Genomic DNA, 20,050 nt, shown 5'->3' on the forward strand with positions numbered 1-20,050 from the left:
CTATCCTGCCCTTCCTGCAGGAGAATGATTGGATGTGCTCGATCGACCTCCAGGATGCTTACTACCACATCAAAATGGACAGGCGCTCTCAGACATTCCCCCGTTTCTGGCTGGGAGCCAATCCTTATCAGTTTTGAGGGCTTCCCTTTGGTCTCACCACAGCCCCCAGGGTGTTCACCAAAGTGATAGCAGTAGTAGCTGCTCACCTACGACTGCAGGGCATACAGGTCTTCCCTTACCTGGATGAATGGCTCCTCGCTTCCCCTTCAAGGCATCAGCTCTGTCTATCGAGGGACTGCTTTCTTTGCCTAGCCCAGTGGTTGGGCATCACCATCAATCTCAGCAAGTCTGCATTGGCCCCAGTTCAGGTATTAGATTTTATAGAGGCTCGGGTGGACACAATTCAAACCAGGGCCTTTCTTACCTCGGAGAGGATATAGTCTCTGAAACTTCATGTCCTGGGTGTCCTTCAAGTCCAACCGTCAATGGCAGAAATAATATTAAGGGAGTTGGGGTCCATGGCGGCCACGATCAATCTCTTGCCTCTGGCACACTTTCATATGCGGATTCTTCAGTGGACTCTTGCATTCCAATGGTCCATGTTAGATCTTCCATTATCTCACCCTGTTCAAGTCTCTGGGGTGTGCAGGAACTCTTTTTTCTGTGGTGGTTACATTCTCCGGACCTTCTTTGGGGTCTTCGTTTCTCCCCGCATTTCCCTCGGCCACAGTGGCAATGAACGCCTCCCTGCTAGGGGGGGGACACTGCTCGGGAAGGACAGTCCAAGGCATGTGGTCCCCTTATGAGACCAAATTGCATATCTGTGTCTTGGAGATGAGGGCAGTGCTTCTAGAATTGCAGGCTCTCCACGCCTATCTTCCCATAGGAACGGTTGCTATCCAGACAGACAACATGTCGGTGGTCTGGTACATCAACAAACAAAGGGGAACCAGGTCTTACCATCTATGTTTTGAAGCCATGAGAGTGTGGGAGTGGGCGATCTCCACTGGCCATTTTCTGGTGGCAATGCACATTCTGGGGAGGTCCAACATTCTAGAGGACAGGCTCAGCAGGTCTATTCTGATGCCTTATGAGTGGTCTCTGAATCCTTCTGTAGCAAAACAGATTTTTCTCAAGTGGGATCAGCCTTACTGCGATCTCTTTGCCTCTCCTTCCAACATGAAGTGCAGCGAGTTTTTCGCTCTGAACCCCCCTCTAGGGGATGCCTTCAGAAATGCTCTGTTTCATGCTTGCCCCCCCCCCCCCAGTTTTTTGTATGCCTATCCTCCTCTTACCTTAATTCCAAAATTCCTTCAGAAAGCTCACAGGCTGGAGAGTCTAGTAATCCTCATTGCCCCATTCTGGCCTCACCAAGACTGGTTTCCCTCTCTGTGGTCTCATTTGGTGGCTCCACCGTGGTTGTTGGATCCAGTTCCGGATCTCATTTCTCATCCTTCAAGGATTCCCCATCCAGACCTGGGCAGGCTGAAGCTTACTGCCTGGCTGCTCCAGTTCCCCTGATTGTCAGGACTCCTGGTTTATCTTCTCCTGTCAGAAAGATCCTGGTGGCTGCTCATAAGTCTTCCACCAGAAAGGTTTACTGCAGTAAATAGAGATGTTTTTCGATCTGGGAATCACGGCACGCCATAGATGCCTTCACTGCTCCAGTCTCCTTGGTTTTGGAATTCTTAGCAGAGATCTTCCAACAAGGTGCTAGTTCTTCTACAGTCAGGGTACAACTTGCAGTGACTTCTAATCTTCACGTGGTGCATAATATGGCTTTCTAAGCGTCTTCTAAGCTCTGCAAAGCCTTCCTAAAAGGCACCTTTTTTCTTCGGCCACCAATCAAGGACCCTACGCCACCATGGGATCTTACACTGGTTTTACAGGTGTTGGTTTCACCACCTTTTGAACCTGCAGCTTCTGTGGGTCTGCAGATTTTGTCCTGGAAGACAGTCTTCTTGGTGGCTATTACTTCTGCCAGAAGGGTTTTGGAACTCCAAGCATTGTCAGTCAAACCACCTTATATGATTTTTCATAAGAATAGTCTATCCTTGCATACTAATCCCTCCTTTCTTCCTAAGGTAGCTTTGGAATCCAATATTAATCAGGTTATTAATCTCCCGGTCTTTTTCCCGAATTTCCAAAATAAGGGAGAATGTAAGTTGTACTTGTTGGACGTGCACAGACAGTTGCGTTTCTACTTGCACAGGACTTAAGTTTTCCATAAGTCTGAACAACTTTTCGTATCCTACTCTAAACCCTTCTTAGGGAAATCAGTATCTAAGGTCACCATCGCCCATTGGATTTCACAGTGTATTTTGTTGGCTTATTCTGCTAAGGGATTAACTCCACCAGGTCAAGTGAAGGCACATTCCTCCAGGTCTATGGCTACTTCAGCTGCCTTCTGGTCCAGAGTTTTGCTAGATGATATTTGTTCTGTGGCTACCTGGGCTTCACCTCGTACCTTTATCTTGCACTACAAGTTGGACATCATATCCAGGAACAGGGCGTCCTTTGGCTCCTCTGTACTCCGGTTATCCTTCCACGAGGGCCTCCCAGGTGTTTAGTTGCTGGAGACTCTGTCCCACAGGTTGAAGACCAAATGAAGACAACAACTTCAGATAAAGAAGTTATGTACTCACCATAACATTCCATTTGAGTTGTTGTTCTTCATTTGTTTTCATCCATCCGTCCCTCCTTCTGCCTGCCTTGCATAGACTGTGTGGTGGTCTAACGGGTAGAGAATATGGTTATCGCCAGGATGCTATTACCTCTTGTTTATGGATTCTTTGGCATGGGACAAGGTTTTGGGTTGTGGGTGATGCTAGATTAGGCAGCAAACTTGATCTAAGGAGACAGAGGCATTGTGGGTAGGGGAGGAGCTTGGAGCTCAGATCAAGATGCTGGGTATGCAGCCGTCGGATCCGTGCCGGATCCGGGAACCCACAAGTCGAAGACAAATGAAGAACAACAACTCAGATGGAATGTTATAGTGAGAACATAACTTCTTTTTCTTTCAAATCTTCATCCCTTAAATACAGTAGGAGCTGCTTTGAACTGGAAAAGCTGAAATCTGCTTCTACCCCACAGTCAACTGGAGATTCCACCTCTCCTATCATCCATTATGCTCAGACATTCAAATGGCCAGCATCATTGGACTCAGACCAACCTGTTCCCCCAAGGCATCTAAAACAAGAGTATTCATTCTACCCCAAACTAGCTATATCTCCAGAGGCTGTACCTCCCAGACTCTGACCAAGCATATTATCTCTTTAGCATCAGAGACAGAGCTCTTAACTCCTTGGTCACTCCCTTAAGGTCTTTCATACCTGTATGTTCTGTTTCAGTGAAATTGGGATGTTCTGTGATGTGACAGGCTTTTTTTTCAGTGCAGTCGATGACGTCTTGGGTCTCCTTCCCCACTATCACTGGGATAGTCAAGCTCCTTGACTTCCAAATTTTGCTGCTTCTACCCACCCTCTTTCCTCACCAGGTCCTGTAAGATCACTGTTTCTATTCAGCTCCCTGTCATTCCTTTGATGTTGTGGTCAGCGTTGACAGAGCAGTTGAGGTCAACAGTGACATCGGTTTTAGGACCACTGCCCCTGACCTCAGCTCGATGTCAACAGTGCTGTCAACACTGTGCATTCCTACCTCCAGCTCCTTGATGCCAGGATTTTTTTTCCTGCTTGCATTGAGGATTGAGGTTGTTACTATCGTCTTTAGGATTAGTCATTCCTTTTCTGGACTAACCATACTGGCAGTCAGCTTCTGAAACAACAGCAACTTCAAAAAACTGATGGGAGCTCTGACTGTCAAGGTCAAAGCCAGTTCTGTCTTCAACCCTTTACATAAATAAATACATACATATATTTCAGGCCTAGCCAATAATGTCCTTCTAACCTACCTATATACTAAAACAGTGATTCCCATAATAAGTGTCCAGGTTGTTGTTAAATATCTATAACAAGTGCTTGCTTTAAAGTAGTGTAGTAGTCCATTCCTTGCATCAGCTACCCTCTCAAAGAACCAGTTCGTTCAACTCTCATTCCTGTAATGTCTTCTATGTAGGTTGTCTGATGATTCTGTGATACTTTTTGATAACCCCAGACATTCCCAGAGGTAGTTTGCTTTGTATACCTGAATAAGGCCTCCTCTTGAATGCCTTTTTGAGACACTGTACAAGATCAGATGTTTAAATCTTTCAAAATAACTGTAAATTTCATATCCATGGATGCCTTTGGTATATTTCCGCTGTACTCTTTCCAATTAACTCATGCTTGTTTTCTTATAAGGTTTCCATAGTGTTTGTTATTCTATGCTGAAGTTTGAGTCTGTTGTAAATAAGAAACAATGATTTCATCATTTCTGATTTGCTAGACTGTATAAATCTTTTTATACAACTGTATATATAATTATATATTTTTATAATGATATAACTATCATTGATCAATTTGTTGATGTGATTAGAAAAGCCCAAAGCTGGATCTACCCATATATCCAGATCCTTAAACAAATTTCCAGTTTCAGTTACTATGTACTGTATTAAGTATTCACCCTCCAGTCTGTGTTTCCTAAATTTCATATTATTTGATGTATTAAATCAGCATATTATTTTCCTGTGCTCAAATGCTGAATTTTGTCAAGTTCTTTTGCAGACAGTCTGTAGCACATGTAATCAGTTTAGACATTTTCACATCATCTGCATACAGAATGTAGAACATCTTAGATGAAAAAGATAGATCTGAAAGATGCAACCTAAACAAGTATGGGCCTAGGACAGAGCCCTGTAGGACACACTGGCTGTAACCTAGAATTTCACCTGGCCAGTTGCTGTTGGGAATGTAGCGTGTTTTGAAAGTGAAATTGTTTGATTGCAAAAAAAAAATGAAAAAAAAATGCTTAACTTCAGGATATAAGCACAAAATGTCAGGAGGAGGAGGATATATATTTCAATAAGAACAAGATACTTGATTAAGGTGAGAGACAAAAAAAAAATAAAAGAAACGGAAAAGAGGTGAAACTATAACTTTGAAAACTGAAATAAACGAGCAGGACAGACAAATTAAACATAGTATGAGACAAGATCAAGAAACGTGAAGAAAATTTCTATAAAGATATTGCACATAAAAGGAAACCATTTTATACATACATAATGTGGTAGGAGTAAAGACATACAAATTGATAAACTGTGTATAGATTCTAAAATTTATTCACAGACATGCATATTTTACATATATTTACAAAATCTTTAGCAAAGCAGTTTGGCTCCACCAAGTATACGTTTCAACCTCTTAGAGCAAGAAATCTGGACAAAGCCATAAAAAAATGGGGGGACAAAGGCACAAACATAGGGACAATTTTTAAATATTGCACTTACAAACAGAAAGTTGATGGAAAGAAACGTTTTGCATTAGCTTGAATTTCCTGATGGGTATGAAGCCTGAAACTTGTGTCTGTCATTATTTTGTGAATTCAGTCCTCGATAATTAGCCAGTGATTTGCTAGAAAACCAGTGAGGAACAGACAAAAAAATATAAGGCAAAAATCTGGACATTCTGCGAAAATCTGGACAGTTGAAAGCTATGCAAAAAGGGTACACATGTTGCTGGGACAAACTCCTTAACAGATGGAAAGCTTGTGCAGAGGGCTTGCATCTTATATAACTAAAGCTGTACATAGCTCAGATGTTTTTTTGACAGCAAGAGACAGGGAGTGGAATGTCTAAATTCACAATGTTTCTGAAATTGTATTGAGATGGGCTATCCCATGCCAGATTAAAAACAAAGTTATTGCAAGTAACATAACCAAATCCAAATATTCAGTAATCCAGAAGTTTGAAAAACATTCTGTCTGCGCACAAATTGAATGAAGATGCACAACTAATCATCTACAGAATTTCTTGTGGGACACAAACCCACATACAGGACTAGCTGCAAACCTAGGCTGAATACACCAGTGTTATTCACTTAAATGTCATATTAAAAAATGTAACAATCACAGAGTGATTTGCACAAATAACTTGACCAAACTGCTGTTGAACAAACTGCATGTAAAAGTAACGTGTTGTTTGTAATAATGTGCAAATTAAAGTCAGTGCCATCTGCCTATTTGGACATTTTTGGGAGGAGTGTAAATTCTATTTCACATGGTGTGTCACTGGTAAAATAATGTCATTAGACTGTTGGTGTCACTGTTAAAATAATGTCATTACATTGTTGGCATGTGGTAGTAAGCTGCGGTGGTGCAGCGGTAGCGTTGTCTCCTCACAGCAAGAGGTTCTCCCGTTCGATTCTCGGCTAGAGTGCCTTCTGTGTGGAGTCTGCATATCCTCCCCTCGGTCAAGTGGTATTTGAAAGACATGCGTAAATGGGTGTGCCTTCGTTGAAGGTTGGACGTCGGGCTGGCACCTCGGCACTGTAAAAATCTACTGCCAATCATTAGCGGACTGTAGTTCATCTGTGGTGACCGCTAACCGGGAAAGGCCGAAAGAAGAAGAAGAAGAAGCAGAAGAAGACTGTTGGCATGTGGTGAGTTACAGGACTGTATTGAACCATAATGTGGTGCAAAATGCTAGCTCCAAATAACAGTTCTTATGCAGGTAAAGTTTTTGTGAACCTGTAAGATCACTCTCACAGGTCAAACCTCTTTGAGAATACACAAAAGGAAGGTTAGTTCATAGAAACACTGTAAGCACATTTTACGTGATTTAGGGTGTCTTAATTTTGAAGCACCACTATGCTATACAACAGTGTTACTTCTGCTGAAAAGTCATATTGTGGTCCATTCCATAACATTCAGCAGAATTCATGATATTATTTGCACAGCTGTTTTGTAGGCTTATAGAATGTGGAGAAATGTTGACAAGTCTAGGTAAGAGTATAGCTAGATTTTTAAATTAGCATGGCGGCATGGCTTAGGCATGTTATGTTACATCAAAGAAATACCCAAATTCCATGTCATCTAAATGAGCACTTCCTTTCAGGCTTTACAGAAGAAAGCAAGGGGAGTGAGGCATGGTGGGAGTGAGATGCAGCAGAAAGGGGAAAGTAGAGGACAGATGCCAGGATAAAGATGATCAGAACTGGCTGATGTTGGGAAGGATGAAGCTGAAGGACCAGACAAGTTACCTCTAAGGGTCCTCAGGAGTCTGGCCACTGTGCTGGTAGATCCCCTGCTCATGGTTTTTCAACAGGCAACAGGTAAGTGCCTGAAGACTGAAAGATAGCAACCATGGTATTTTTGTATGATGGGAGAAAAAAATAGGAAAATCCAGTACAGTACAGCCTGTCAGCTCAATAACAGTGACACAGGCAAGGAAAGAATCTTGAGTGAAAGGTTGGTTTCATTCCTGGAGGAGAACAATTTCTAGTATTGCAGTCAGGATCAGAATCTTAACTTATTTTCATAATGCTCAACTAACATTAAAAGCTTACTTTAAGTTGGGCCTCCTTTTCTATTTTTCTTACTCATGGTATCTAGAAAAATGACTGCCTTGTCTCTTTGTTTTCCACTTATACTTTTTGTCAGTATTTTATTCTCTGTGGTTTATGTTTATTTTGTTTTACATCTTTTACTAAGCTAAGTGCAGATTTGAGTTTAGGGATTGCGTTGTATGGGTTAAGGTGCTTTGGGGAGTATGTGTTACATATTAATGTTTTGTGTTGTATGTTAATGTTTACTTACGTTGTTAGCTACTAGCATAAATATGGCACGTTTAAGGGGACTAATAGCTTTAATGATACACCAAACATGTAGCTGACCTTGTGATGATGCACCAAGAATGTAGATGAAACATGTCTGTAGTGTGCACCAGACACTTGATGTTCACCGTGCATACAGCTGCAGTCATAACAGATGGGTTCTCTTGCCTTCAGGCGGGTCCTCGGTCGGCCGAATTCCAAAGTCTAGGTCCGGCGTCGGTTGTCGTCGCTTCTTCCCTGACGTCAGTGCGACAGGGGTATAAAAGAACCAGCCGACGCCATTTTCTTCAGTCTTTCTTGCCGCGCGGTGCCCGAAGCAGAAGCAGTTCGCAAGTGCCGGTCGGCCAGCTCCTGAGATTACGAAAATTTGGAAACCGAAGTCTTCTTAAAAACTAAGTACCCCGTTGGGGAACCTTTTCTTGCCTCAGACTGATGTCAGACAAAGTTAATAATTGTATTTCTTGTGGGAAGCAAATACCGCATAAGGATTTCCATTCCCTCTCTATACCTTGTTTAGGCCCAGACCACGATGTCTCGGTCTGTCGCTTTTGTGCTACATTCAACAAATGCACTATTAAGCGTCGGGCGGAGTTCGCCCAGCATTATTTTGGGAAAGCATTTAACTATACTATGTCGTCGGATACTCAGACTCCGGTTTTGTCTAAAAAACGCAAAGACAAGGACCGACACACGAGGTCCGCGGCCTCTACCGACACCACGCCAAAGCCGACTACACGTGGTCCGGTTCTCAGCGAGGCGACTGCGCAGCCCCTGACTACCGACGACCTGTCTTTGACGGTGTCTCCTGTGCCCGAGGTCGCAGGCTCCTCGGCCCACACCCCGACTACAGATACCGAAGCCACTCTTGGCGTTGAAACTCAGAATGTGGACAGGTCCACCTCCACTCAAGGTGTCTTCAGACCTTCCTCTTCTTTCTCCATCAAGGCTTTCACAAAGTCTAAAGCAACCATGCACTCTAAGAGACCAGCTACACAGGGCCCATCTCCAGGCCCCATGCCTAAGAAACAGATGCTTAAAATGGCTGAGGATTTAATTACTCTTATCAGAGGTTCTCAGCCCCCTCCGGACAAAAGGCCTAGAGTGGAGGAAGATTCCCCCTCCTCTGATCAGGACTCCATTATTTCAGAGCACTCTGATGATCAGGAACATTCTTACTCCCCTTTTGAAGACTCTGATGCGGAGGAGTCCATCCCTTCTGTATCCCTCCTGAGGATTACTCATTTGGGGAAACTTTGCATACCTTAAGGGAACACTTCCACTGGGAAGGCCAGGATTATTCAGATTCCAAGAAAAGGCTCAGGGAATTTCTCTTGCTTCCTCAGCACAGGCCTCTGGCTATACCTCCTGTCTTGGACATCCTAGATGATGTTTACTCGGAGGCCTGCCTTAACCCGGACTCTCTACCTCCAGCTCCAGTTAAGCCTGACAGGTACTACAGGGTCCCTGACTCACACCAATTTCTATACAAAAGCCATGCTGCTGACCCAGAAACCATCTCACAGGGCCCCAAGGGAGTTAAGGCCTCCATTGCTAAAAATCCATTGCCTTCCGAGAGATTCCAGATCCTTAGAAAGGTGGGGAAAAAGGTATATACTTGGCTACCTTATCCATGAGGGCCTTAAACTGTCAGTTTCATATGCTAAAATACCAACAGTTTTGTTATCACAATTGAAAAGTAAAATGTCACAACCTGAACAACCAGACTTGAAGGAGTTGCAGGATTTGATGCATAGTGCAGAACAAGTGGGTAAGCATACCTTACAATGTGGTTTTGATGCTCTAGAGGCCTCATGTAGAGCTGCTGTTACAGGATCAGTCATACGTAGGCATGCCTGGCTCAAGGAACAAGCCTTGCCTGATCATGTCAAAGCTAAATTACTAGACGCCCCTCTTCAAAAGGATGTACTATTTGGTGCAAATGCTGAGGAGGTATTAAGGAAAATGGAGGAAAAGGCTAAATCAATGCAAACTGTGAAAGAATTTCTACAGGTTCAACCCCACGTTTTAGTAGAAATTGGCCTTCCAAAAACTGGTCCTTTCCTGCCACAGACAGACCCCAAAGAGGCAGATACAGGCGCCCGAGGGGCAGGGGACAATCCCAAGGATCGTATAGAGGCAGAAAATGGCAAGCTCCTACACAAAGAGGTGGTGAAGACAACTCGCAATCTTTCAGAAAGCAAACCCAATGACTTTCCCCTTTGCATGCCAACCAGGTCACAAATGGCAGCCCCCTTAGGAGGAAAGCTGGCATTATTTTCAAAAAATTGGCATATTGTCACAAAGGACAAATGGATCCTGGACATTATAAACAGAGGCTACAAATTCCATTTTCACACCCTTCCAAAAATGAGAGGCATGCCAAACCTGCCACACAATCAAAGGGCAGAGGCACAAAGGCAAATTACAGATCTCATAAACATGAAAGCTATTCAAGAGGTACCTACGCACGAACAAGGCCAAGGTTTTTATTCCAGGCTATTTCTGGTGCTAAGGAAGGGAAAAGATTGGAGACCTATTTTGGATCTATCCATCCTAAACACATTTCTACTCGTACCAAAATTCAAGATGCTCACTCTACAGCAACTTCTTCCCATGCTGGGCAAGGAGTCTTGGCTGGTAACATTGGACCTCAAGGAGGCATACCTGCATGTCCCAATCAGACAAAATTGCAGAAGGTACCTCAGATTTCTTGCAGGTTCAACCCATTATCAATTCTCTGCATTGCCCTTTGTCTTATCTACTGTGCCCAGAGTATTCACGAAATGCCTGGCATCAGTAATTGCCTACTGCAGACTTCAAGGGATACAAATATATCCCTATTTGGACGACTGCCTGATCCAAGCGGACAGCAAGCACACTCTTCTCAAACATCTGGCTTATGTAATAATGTTATTGAATTCTCTGGTATACACAGTCAACAAAAAGAAATCAAGGCTAATACCCTCTCGGAAGATAATTTTCCTGGGTGCCAATTTGGACACAAACACCCAGATGGCCTACCTCACGCCAGAGAAGCAGGGGCAACTAATTCAATACTTCATAACACTAGCAAATTGCACCAGGCTGACTGCAAGGAAAATCCTGCAGGCTCTGGGATTCATGGCATCTTGCATCTTACTAATCCCATGTGCAAAGCTGCATATGAGGAAACTACAATGGTACCTGAAAAACATATGGCCTCAACACAGCCACAGTTTGGAAACAATAATACCACTAATTCCATGTCTGCAAAAGGAATTTCTGTGGTGGGCTCAAGCATGTCAAACAAACACAGGTCTTCCATTCAGCAAGCCTCAAGCAAATCAAGTCATCACAACAGACGCCTCGGACTACGCCTGGGGGGCGCACATGACAGATCGGTGCATTCAGGGCAAGTGGTCACAAAAAGAAAAGCACCTTCACATCAATCAAAAAGAAATGCTAGCAGTAATAAATGCTATTATAGCTTTCAAGGACCTAAACAAGCAGGGAGGAACACATTCTTACCCCCTATGCAGACTGGCCATGTCACTTTGGAACATGGCCATGGACTTACAAATGGAACTACAAGCACAGTACTTGCCAGGCAAGGAAAACACGCTGGCAGACAACCTAAGCAGGAATATGACAGACCCACACGAATGGAAGTTGCATCCAAAAGTTTTTACAGAAATAATCCAAGAATGGGGAAGGCCAGACATAGATCTCTTTGCCTCCCACAAAAATCATCAATTGACAAAATTCTGCTCAAAGATCTTCCATCCAAAGGCTTGGAGAGTGGACGCTCTCTCTTTCAGTTGGACATCAATGACAGTTTATGCCTTCCCACCTCTTCCTCTGCTGCCCAAAGTTCTATTGAAGACCAGAGCAGACAGACCAAAGATGATCCTCATTGCTCCGGACTGGCCAAGACAACACTGGTACCCACTCCTGAGGAGCCTGACGCATTCCCCACCATGGACCCTGCCTCTAATGCCTCTTCGTCTGACTCAGCACAGCTTCAAAACTCTTCACAGTCAGCTAAAAACACTCAATCTAGCCGCATGGAAGATTCCTTAGCATCACAGCAGGCCCCACTCTCCAAGGAGGTGCAGGATGTCATTCTGGAGGCCAGAAGGCCATCAACTAGAAAAGCTTACTCCGCAAAATGGAAACGTTTTTGTGTCTGGAATGAGAAAAAGTGCCAGGACCCTGGAAAACTGAATTTACCTCAAATACTACAATACTTGGCTGAACTGCTAAGCAGTGGACTTTCTTTCTCCTCCATCAAAATCCATGCCTCAGCCATTTCTGCAGAATACAACACTGATCCACCTTTATTCTCTCACCCTCTCTTAAGACAGTTCCTCAGAGGGGCTAAGAATTTAAGACCTCCAAGGAAACAACCAATACCTGCTGGGATCTTAATTTCATTCTGGAAAAACTGACCTTGCCTCCTTTTGAGCCAGCTGCCTCATCAGATTTGCAATATTTGTCCTGGAAAACAGCTTTCCTTCTGGCTATCACCTCAGCTCGTAGAGTTTCAGAACTACAGGCTGTCATGGCTGTCCAGCCTTTTATCTTCTTCCATCAGGACAGAGTTTCCTTACGAACCAACCCGTCCTTTATGCCTAAAGTGGTATCCAGGGTAGCTTTAAATCAGGCCATACATTTACCTACTTTTTATCCTAATCCTCAAAACAAAGGGGAGAGATTACTACATTCCTTGGACATCCACAGACAACTGCGTTATTATTTGGACAGAACAAAGCCTTTCAGAAAATCAGAACAGCTCTTTGTGGCCTATGCGGTAGGAGCTCAAGGAAAGCCAATTTCCAAACAGACAATCTCAAAATGGATAGCCCACTGCATACGCTTTTGCTATTCCTTTCATGGCAAAACTGTACCTACAGGCATTAGAACTCATTCCACCAGGGCCACAGCCACCTCTGCAGCCTTCCTCAGAGGAGTTCCTACCAAGGATATTTTGGAAGCAGCCACTTGGAGTTTTGTGCACACCTTCTTCAAGCACTACAACCTACCATTATACTCCAAATCTAGAGCAGGCTTTGCCACTGCAGTCTTGCAGGGCATTTTGGCTCCTCCTAGTTCCACCTAGTGCCTACCACCCCTTTCTTAGCTTTGGGATTCTACCCATCTGTTATGACTGCAGCTGTATGCACGATGAACATAGTACAGTTTTGTACCTACCATAAATGTAGATGTTCGAGTGCTAATACAGCTGCAGTCCAGGTTTCCCACCCTCCTTCCCCTCTTGGGACAGGCCTATTGGCTAACACCTCCTCATACAATCTGATTGGGGTATTCTTTTATGGTGCATTTGCTTGCAACTACTGTATTTTGATTATATTGCACTGCATTATTACATAAATTTATGTATTGCCTTCCTTCTGGGGGCACCTGACATCTGGGGCAAGAAAAACTGAAGAAAATGGCGTCGGCTGGTTCTTTTATACCCCTGTCGCACTGACGTCAGGGAAGAAGCGACGACAACCGACGCCGGACCTAGACTTTAGAATTCGGCCGACCGAGGACCCGCCTGACGGCAGGAGAACCCATTTGTTATGACTGCAGCTGTATTAGCACTCGAACATCTACATTTATGGTAGGTACAAAACTGTACTTTTTTAAAACACCTTTTATCCAGGGTCTGTAGGACATTCGTAGTAGCTGTTGTGTAAAAGTATAGCCATTACTCATCGGTACTTCTGTCATCAGCTTTATGAGTTTCAAAAGTGTAGCACACCTCCGTGATGTATAGGGTAATACCCTGACTATGACCCAGACAACCTTAGTTGGAGTAGCAGTTTGGAGGGTGGAAAAGCCAGGCAGAGGAGAATGGAAATGGGTGGCTGATACCGACTTACCCAACACAGGGGAAGGGAAAGGTGGCCTCCTGTTGGCGAATTGCACTGGCTCATTCACCAGCAAAATAGCCAGGACCAAGGACAAGTTTGTAACTATACTAAGCCAGTGATGATGGTTGTACTTAGCATGTTGGTGGATTCATGCACAAAGATGGAGTAGGAGGGTCCTTGGTAGCAGGAGGGATCAGGTCATCCACGAAGGACAGTGTTAAGGCCACATAAGAAACTCCACTTTTGTCATCATGTTGGCAGGAGGGTGCAAAACCACCTTCATGACTGCCTTGATGATGTTCCCTTCTGTAAGGTGCCAACTCCATGCTGGGATACCCAGTACTGGGGAACAAATTGGCTCAGGACTGACAGGGGATGACCTGATAGTCAGCAGGCATAGAGATAAACAGTATATAGAAAGAAAATCTCAGTGCAAGCAGTCAGAAATCACCCAGCAAGATAAAGCTGTAAAATGTGATCTCTTTCTGTAAGTAAATGAAGCAACGCTATGTAAGTTTTCTTCCATACCTTGTGAACAGTGAGTGCCAGTAAAGGCTCCCACTCCCTCCTGATTATATATTGTATTAAATGAATAATCAATGAATGAATGAATAAAGTTTGATATTTAAGTACCAATTGCTTGCAACTAAATTAGATGTATGGCCATGTATAGTAAGTGTTTATTTTATTAAAGCAAATATTTTCAACTTGCTTAGGGTGGTTTTTCCATTTTTTATCTTTAAAGACAAAACAAAATCTGAAGTTTCCTTTTTTCCTTTTAGGATTTTTTTTTTTTACAGTAAACAGTGCTACCAAGAACTAAACTCAGAGCTATGTGGTCTGGTTCGGATTTACTGGATTTATACATACGTAAAATTGTTTATGTTAGAAATTTGTACACATACCTATAATGAAGCACATGTTGATTTAATGGTGTGTTCTCTTTCACAGGTCTACTAATGGGATTAATTCTTCGCTATGCCACTGCACCATCTGATCCTGAAAACAGGAGAGTGTATAACTGCAACAAGGACCTGAAGGCCAACCCTTCCACGTTACTACTCAACATAACAGACCGTCTATATGAATATCAGTACAAGGGAGAAATCACTAAAAGTAACATCAATGACCACCAAGGAAACTTGTTACTGGAAAAAGTAAGACTCTATTGTTATTTTCCTTAAAGTTTTGTGAGTGTTGCTCATGTTGCTTTTATTGGGTGTGTACATTCTCTTCCAAGCATTTACAGAGTTTTCCCTCTTTTAAAGTATTGCTGGATATTTTTGGGGCTGGTTGTTTGTTTTACTAGTTAATTGACTGGTGCTTGTTAAACTTACCCAGGATAAGTAACTCATCCCATTTGAGCTGTTGCCTGGACAAAAGGCACATCAAAGATTTACATAAATGTGAAAAAAAATCAAAATAGGAGATAAACTCAGTTCAGCAATTTTTACAAGCATTGTAAATCAGTAATTATTATAGCAATAACCCACACCTGGGTGTGGGTAATGTGGGATTTACCCACGCTTGGCGTGGTTTGGTCCCGAGGGCGAAGCCCGAGGGACCAAACAAAGACAACCGTGGGTAAATCCCGCATTACCCACACCCAGAAGTGGGTTATTGCTATTATACTATGACATTATTTAAGAAAAGAAATAATTACGTTTCTTAAATAATGGCATTGTATAATGCCTCTTTGCTGCCCTTCCGCAGCTGTCTGGTATCCGCGGCAGTTCTGATGTACTGCGCATGCCTACGCAGTACATCAGAGCTGTGGCCAAAAACAACGGAGAAAGCAAGATCTCTATTGCTTTTTACTGTTTCGCTATGTTAAATGGGTTTAACATAGCGAGACAGCTTTAAAATAAGCAACAGAGATGTCCGTTGCTTATTTTAAAGTTGTCTCGCTATGTTAAACCCATTTAACATAGAGAAACAGTAAAAAGCAACGGAGATCTTGCTTTCTCCATTGCCTTTTTTTTTAAACCTGTCTCGCTATGTTAAATGGGTTTAACATAGCGAGACAGCTTTAAAATAAGCAACGGAGATTTTTTAAACCTGTGTCGCTATGTTAAACTCTTTTAACATAGCGAGACAGTGTTTTAAAAGAGACTTATACTAATGGAAAAAGTCCGGGCGACCGGACCTTTTTCCATTAGTATAAGTCGATTTACAACGTGCACGCTGGCCAATCAGCATGCACGTTTTGGAATATTAATGGGGGGCCATGGTATAATAAGGAAATAACTTTCAGTTGAAATCTTCAAGAAGTACAGAAACTCTAAGCTGAGAAAATATGAAAAATACCTAATAAAAACGTCACTCTGAATAATTACTGAATCAAACCTTCACGTTTTACTTAAAATACCAAGTTATTTATATCATGTTGTATAAATATAAGATGCATTTTGTTATAGAAGCATCTGATGTAAGACTGCAGCTTCAGAAACTGTTATTAAGTTGTTGATTTAATAAAATTTCATATGAAACACCAGTAGGAAAAAGTACACAAACTATTCCTGTTCTTAAAAAAGGCGGGGATTGTATTCCTGCATGTTTTTGGTCACATTTTCCCTAAATATGTAAATACAGTGTATATAAGCATGAGTACCTGAGTAGTAATATGTAACGAGTCAAGTAGGATACAATAATTACAAAAATGGATTATTCAACAAACTAAAGACAGGACACAGCACTGGACATCTATCTATCATTGGTGTCACCATGAGTCAGTGTTGACTTGTAACAACAAGAAGTAAAGTTTGGACCATTCCATGGAATTTATTTAGAGGAGTTTTGTGCTGTTGTGCTGCTGAGCTGTGGCAGTTTTTGTCCGTAAGTCATGGTGGTGAAAAAAGGAAACGCATGCAGCTTGCCACTTGTATTGTGCATTTATGCATTTGCAAGTTCCCCGGGGGGGATTGGGACCTGACTTGCAGTTTTTTAAATAACACAACTTAAGTCTTTAACCCCCCCTCATCACACACACGCACACACACGCGTGCACACACAAACACACACACACACACACACACACACACACACACACACACACACACACACACAGTGAATAAAACAAATACACTTTATGACATCTCCTGCAATTTTAGTACTACTGAAAGAGAGCTACTGTAAAGAATGGTTGGATTGCTAGAGGAAGCAGCCATTTTAAACACTAATTAGCTCTGGCTCTGTGATTGCCTGATATAGTTGGAAGGGAGGCAGTCAGAGTAGGTTATGAGGTGGTACAGGTGTGGTGTGTTTTTCTTTAGTGTATTTAAAGTACAAATATAATTATTCATTTCTTAATGCTGCTTCTGTTTGGTATACAAACATATATGTATATATGTATATATATATATATATATATATATATATATATATATATGATGATATATATATATATATATATTTTATTTATTTATTTATTTTACATTTGTTGACCGGGCTAGTCTAGCTGGATATATGTCCATTTTCAGTAGAGGCCCGGGGAGAAAAGCTCCTATATATATATATATATATATATATATATAGGTTTCTGGTTTCTGCTCAGGGTAAACTGATGATTTTCAAATCTTTTTTGACAAAGACTTGGTAAGAACATTGCTTTGTAACCCAGTACCTGTTAAAAATGAATAATAAGTGGTTGACTACATGCAAATGGAAATGCTATCCCCTTGGTGAAAGAACATGTTGTGCTCTTAGTGTGAATATTACTTAATTTGCACTGAATTATTGCCAGTATTTGGGTAAGATTATATTTTTAGTCTGTGACTGCCTTGATAAGGAATGCATACTGATCTTAGATCCACATTTTCCTATTTCAGACATGTCAATAGCTTGGTAGTAGATTCACTTTAGAAACCAACTGCATTTATTTAACCATTATTCTATGTTTCTGATGTATGGCTTGCCATCTGACTTCTTGAAGAACATATTCATTTAGTTTTGTTTATTAGATATTGTGTCCTGATTAGCAAACTCTAGGAAGAGTCTAATCTACACTGTTGACATTAGACTTGATACTTCAGTGACTGCACTTTACATTTGATTATTGATACCTCAGCTGTTGGGCACTGTTGGTGGCTTTCTGTGTTTATGGGCCTTAGTGGACATCTCATCAAGTGACAAGTTGTTTACTGAGGTATTATAAAACTGGCTTTAGCAGAAATATGATACTGTCTGTTGACTTACCTAGTCTGAAACATGCAGAGAGTTTTACTGTTTTATGTTAGTTTTACATATATGTATGCTGAGGTACCAACTTAATTAGTATGTTATGTTGTCTCTTTGCAATGTTTTCCTACTTGGAGAATCATTTGATTATGGTAGTAATTTAAAGTGTTTTCTTATTGCTAAGCAGAACGTAATATGAGTGTGTTTAATTCTTGCTTAGTGGCTTCCATACCATTTAAAAGAATTGTGGAGTCACTATGAGTTTTTCCTGCAACAAGGGCTAGCTGCTTTTAGTAAATAGGTGGCTAAAATGTTTTAAATATTTGATAAGAGCTGTAAAATGCTTGTTTAGTGATGATTTCAAGTTGGTATTTTTTCACTGTCTTAAAAGTCTGAAGCGACTCACTGATTATTAGGCTTTCTAGGTGCAGGTTCCATTTTTTTAAAAGAAGTGTTTCTAAATTATCACCGCCTTAACAGGGTAGTCCAGCCAATTGGGTTATCAATTTTATTTCTGCAGTTTTCCCTTTTTCAAGGCTGAGAAACTTTGTTATGGTTGGTTGGCTGTATTATGAGAACATATTTTCAAAAATGTACTTTTCAAAGCTTTTGTACTGCGGTGGTGGTGCTGCGGTAGCGTTGTCACCTCACAGTTAGACGTTGCCCATTCGATTCTCAGTTAGAATGTCTTCTGTGTGGCGACATGCGTGAATGGGCGTTCCTTCGCTGAAGGTTGTGCGTTAGGCCCGGCAAGCCAGTACGTAAAAAACTACTGCCAATCATTAGAGGACCGGAGTTCCGCTGTGGCGACCCCTAACCCCTAAAAGCCGAAAGACACAAACCAACAAAACTTTTCAAAGCTTTTAACAGCTTTATGCTAGTATATTTTTAAATATATTATCATATATAGAGAACCTAGTCTAGTACTTACAGAGCATAAGTACAGGGCTGTGTCTGTACCTAACCTTGTTGAAAATCCAGAACTGTGTATGGTAAGTTACACTACAGGAAAATATGAATATTTTAATTATGCTTGTCATACTGCCAGCTCAGCTATCTGGAATTTTGTAAGTAATATGTCATTTGTGAATATCAACATGTTTCATATGCTTGTCTTACAGATGCATTAGAACTGTATGTTATATGTATATTAAACTGCTGGTACAGAAGTGTGTGTTGAACAGGGTTTGTACAGTGCTGAGCCCAGATGTGTGACTTCAGCGTGCCCTGCTAGATTAGAGCAGAAATGTATATAAACTATTATAAATGTGTAAATGTATATATTTTAATAGTGGGAACTAGAAAATAGAGGGTTAACTTGCAAAACTTCAAGAAAATAGTTGAAATTAAATTGTTGTATGATTGTGTTATAAAAGTTAGTTTCAATGCAGCAAGAAGATAAGGATGTCTAGAACTAAGGTGCCTTCTGCATTGTTTTGTAATTGTTTTATTGTTTTATGTCTTCCAGCATTTGCAAAGATATGAGAGATATCTATTTTTCACAGGGATGCTAAAATGTTGGTAGTTTCTGACAATGGATGTTTAGCTTGGGAACTAAAGTCAGGTGACAAAAAGTGATGTCATCCAAGCTAACCCAGCAGTAATATTTGATACTAATTTAAGAACTCTCGGAGGGAGGCATTTTGTATTTTGTCTTTGACCTAACAAGAACATCCACTCATCACATCTATCTGCTTGTTGTTCTGTAAGTAAGTTTTTAGGGCATAGTAGCTCTTATAGATTTAGATAGGACTATAGTAAAGTATAGCTTAGATGTTTTCTTTATTTGTTTGAGACTGTCCTGCAATGTTGTTTTAAATATTTCTTGTGATTTTGAAATCTGATGTAACTGATTGCTTATTTAGTATTGTCTTGTTCTTTTATTTATTATTAAATGTATTTAAACCTTTTAATTGTGGCTGACCAGTTTAGAGATATTTAAGTACTTAGAGTACTTGCATATCTATTTGGTGACACTGTACAGGCCCCTCCTAATAGCCTCGCACTTGTTCAAACTACCATTTGGATTAATAGTAACATTGCTTAGTTGTAATGGACCCTTTGTTAAGGGCCTTAAGCTAGCTGATAAAGAGTGGCTGGTGGCAGTCAGAAATACCTTATAGTCTGGGCAGAAGGGGGCATAGCCAGTAAACGTGTACCAGCCTTAGGCGGTAGTCTGCTTAACACCTAAAGTGTGATAGGAGACCTTGGGACACAGGTGGACAGTAGTCTCTCCTTTGATAATCACATCGCCACAGTGGTCAGGAAATCCTTCTACATGGTGCACATCATCACAAAAGGTTTCTCATC

The 20,050-nt window shown here is 41.6% G+C and overlaps 1 protein-coding gene across 1 annotated transcript in view; it reads left to right on the forward strand.

The window, feature by feature from the left end:
- SLC9A9 (solute carrier family 9 member A9) overlaps positions 1-20,050 on the forward strand; it is a 3,618,317-nt gene that overhangs the window by 175,289 nt on the left and 3,422,978 nt on the right. Inside the window, exon 2 of the mRNA XM_044071972.1 lies at positions 14,516-14,721. Within this exon, the coding sequence (XP_043927907.1) occupies positions 14,516-14,721 (206 nt within the window). The remainder of the gene's footprint in view (positions 1-14,515; positions 14,722-20,050) is intronic.

This window comes from Protopterus annectens, chromosome 5.part0 (genome assembly GCF_019279795.1).
Source record: "Protopterus annectens isolate FY-2018-M chromosome 5.part0, PAN1.0, whole genome shotgun sequence".
NCBI classification, from domain to species: Eukaryota; Metazoa; Chordata; order Ceratodontiformes; family Protopteridae; genus Protopterus; species Protopterus annectens.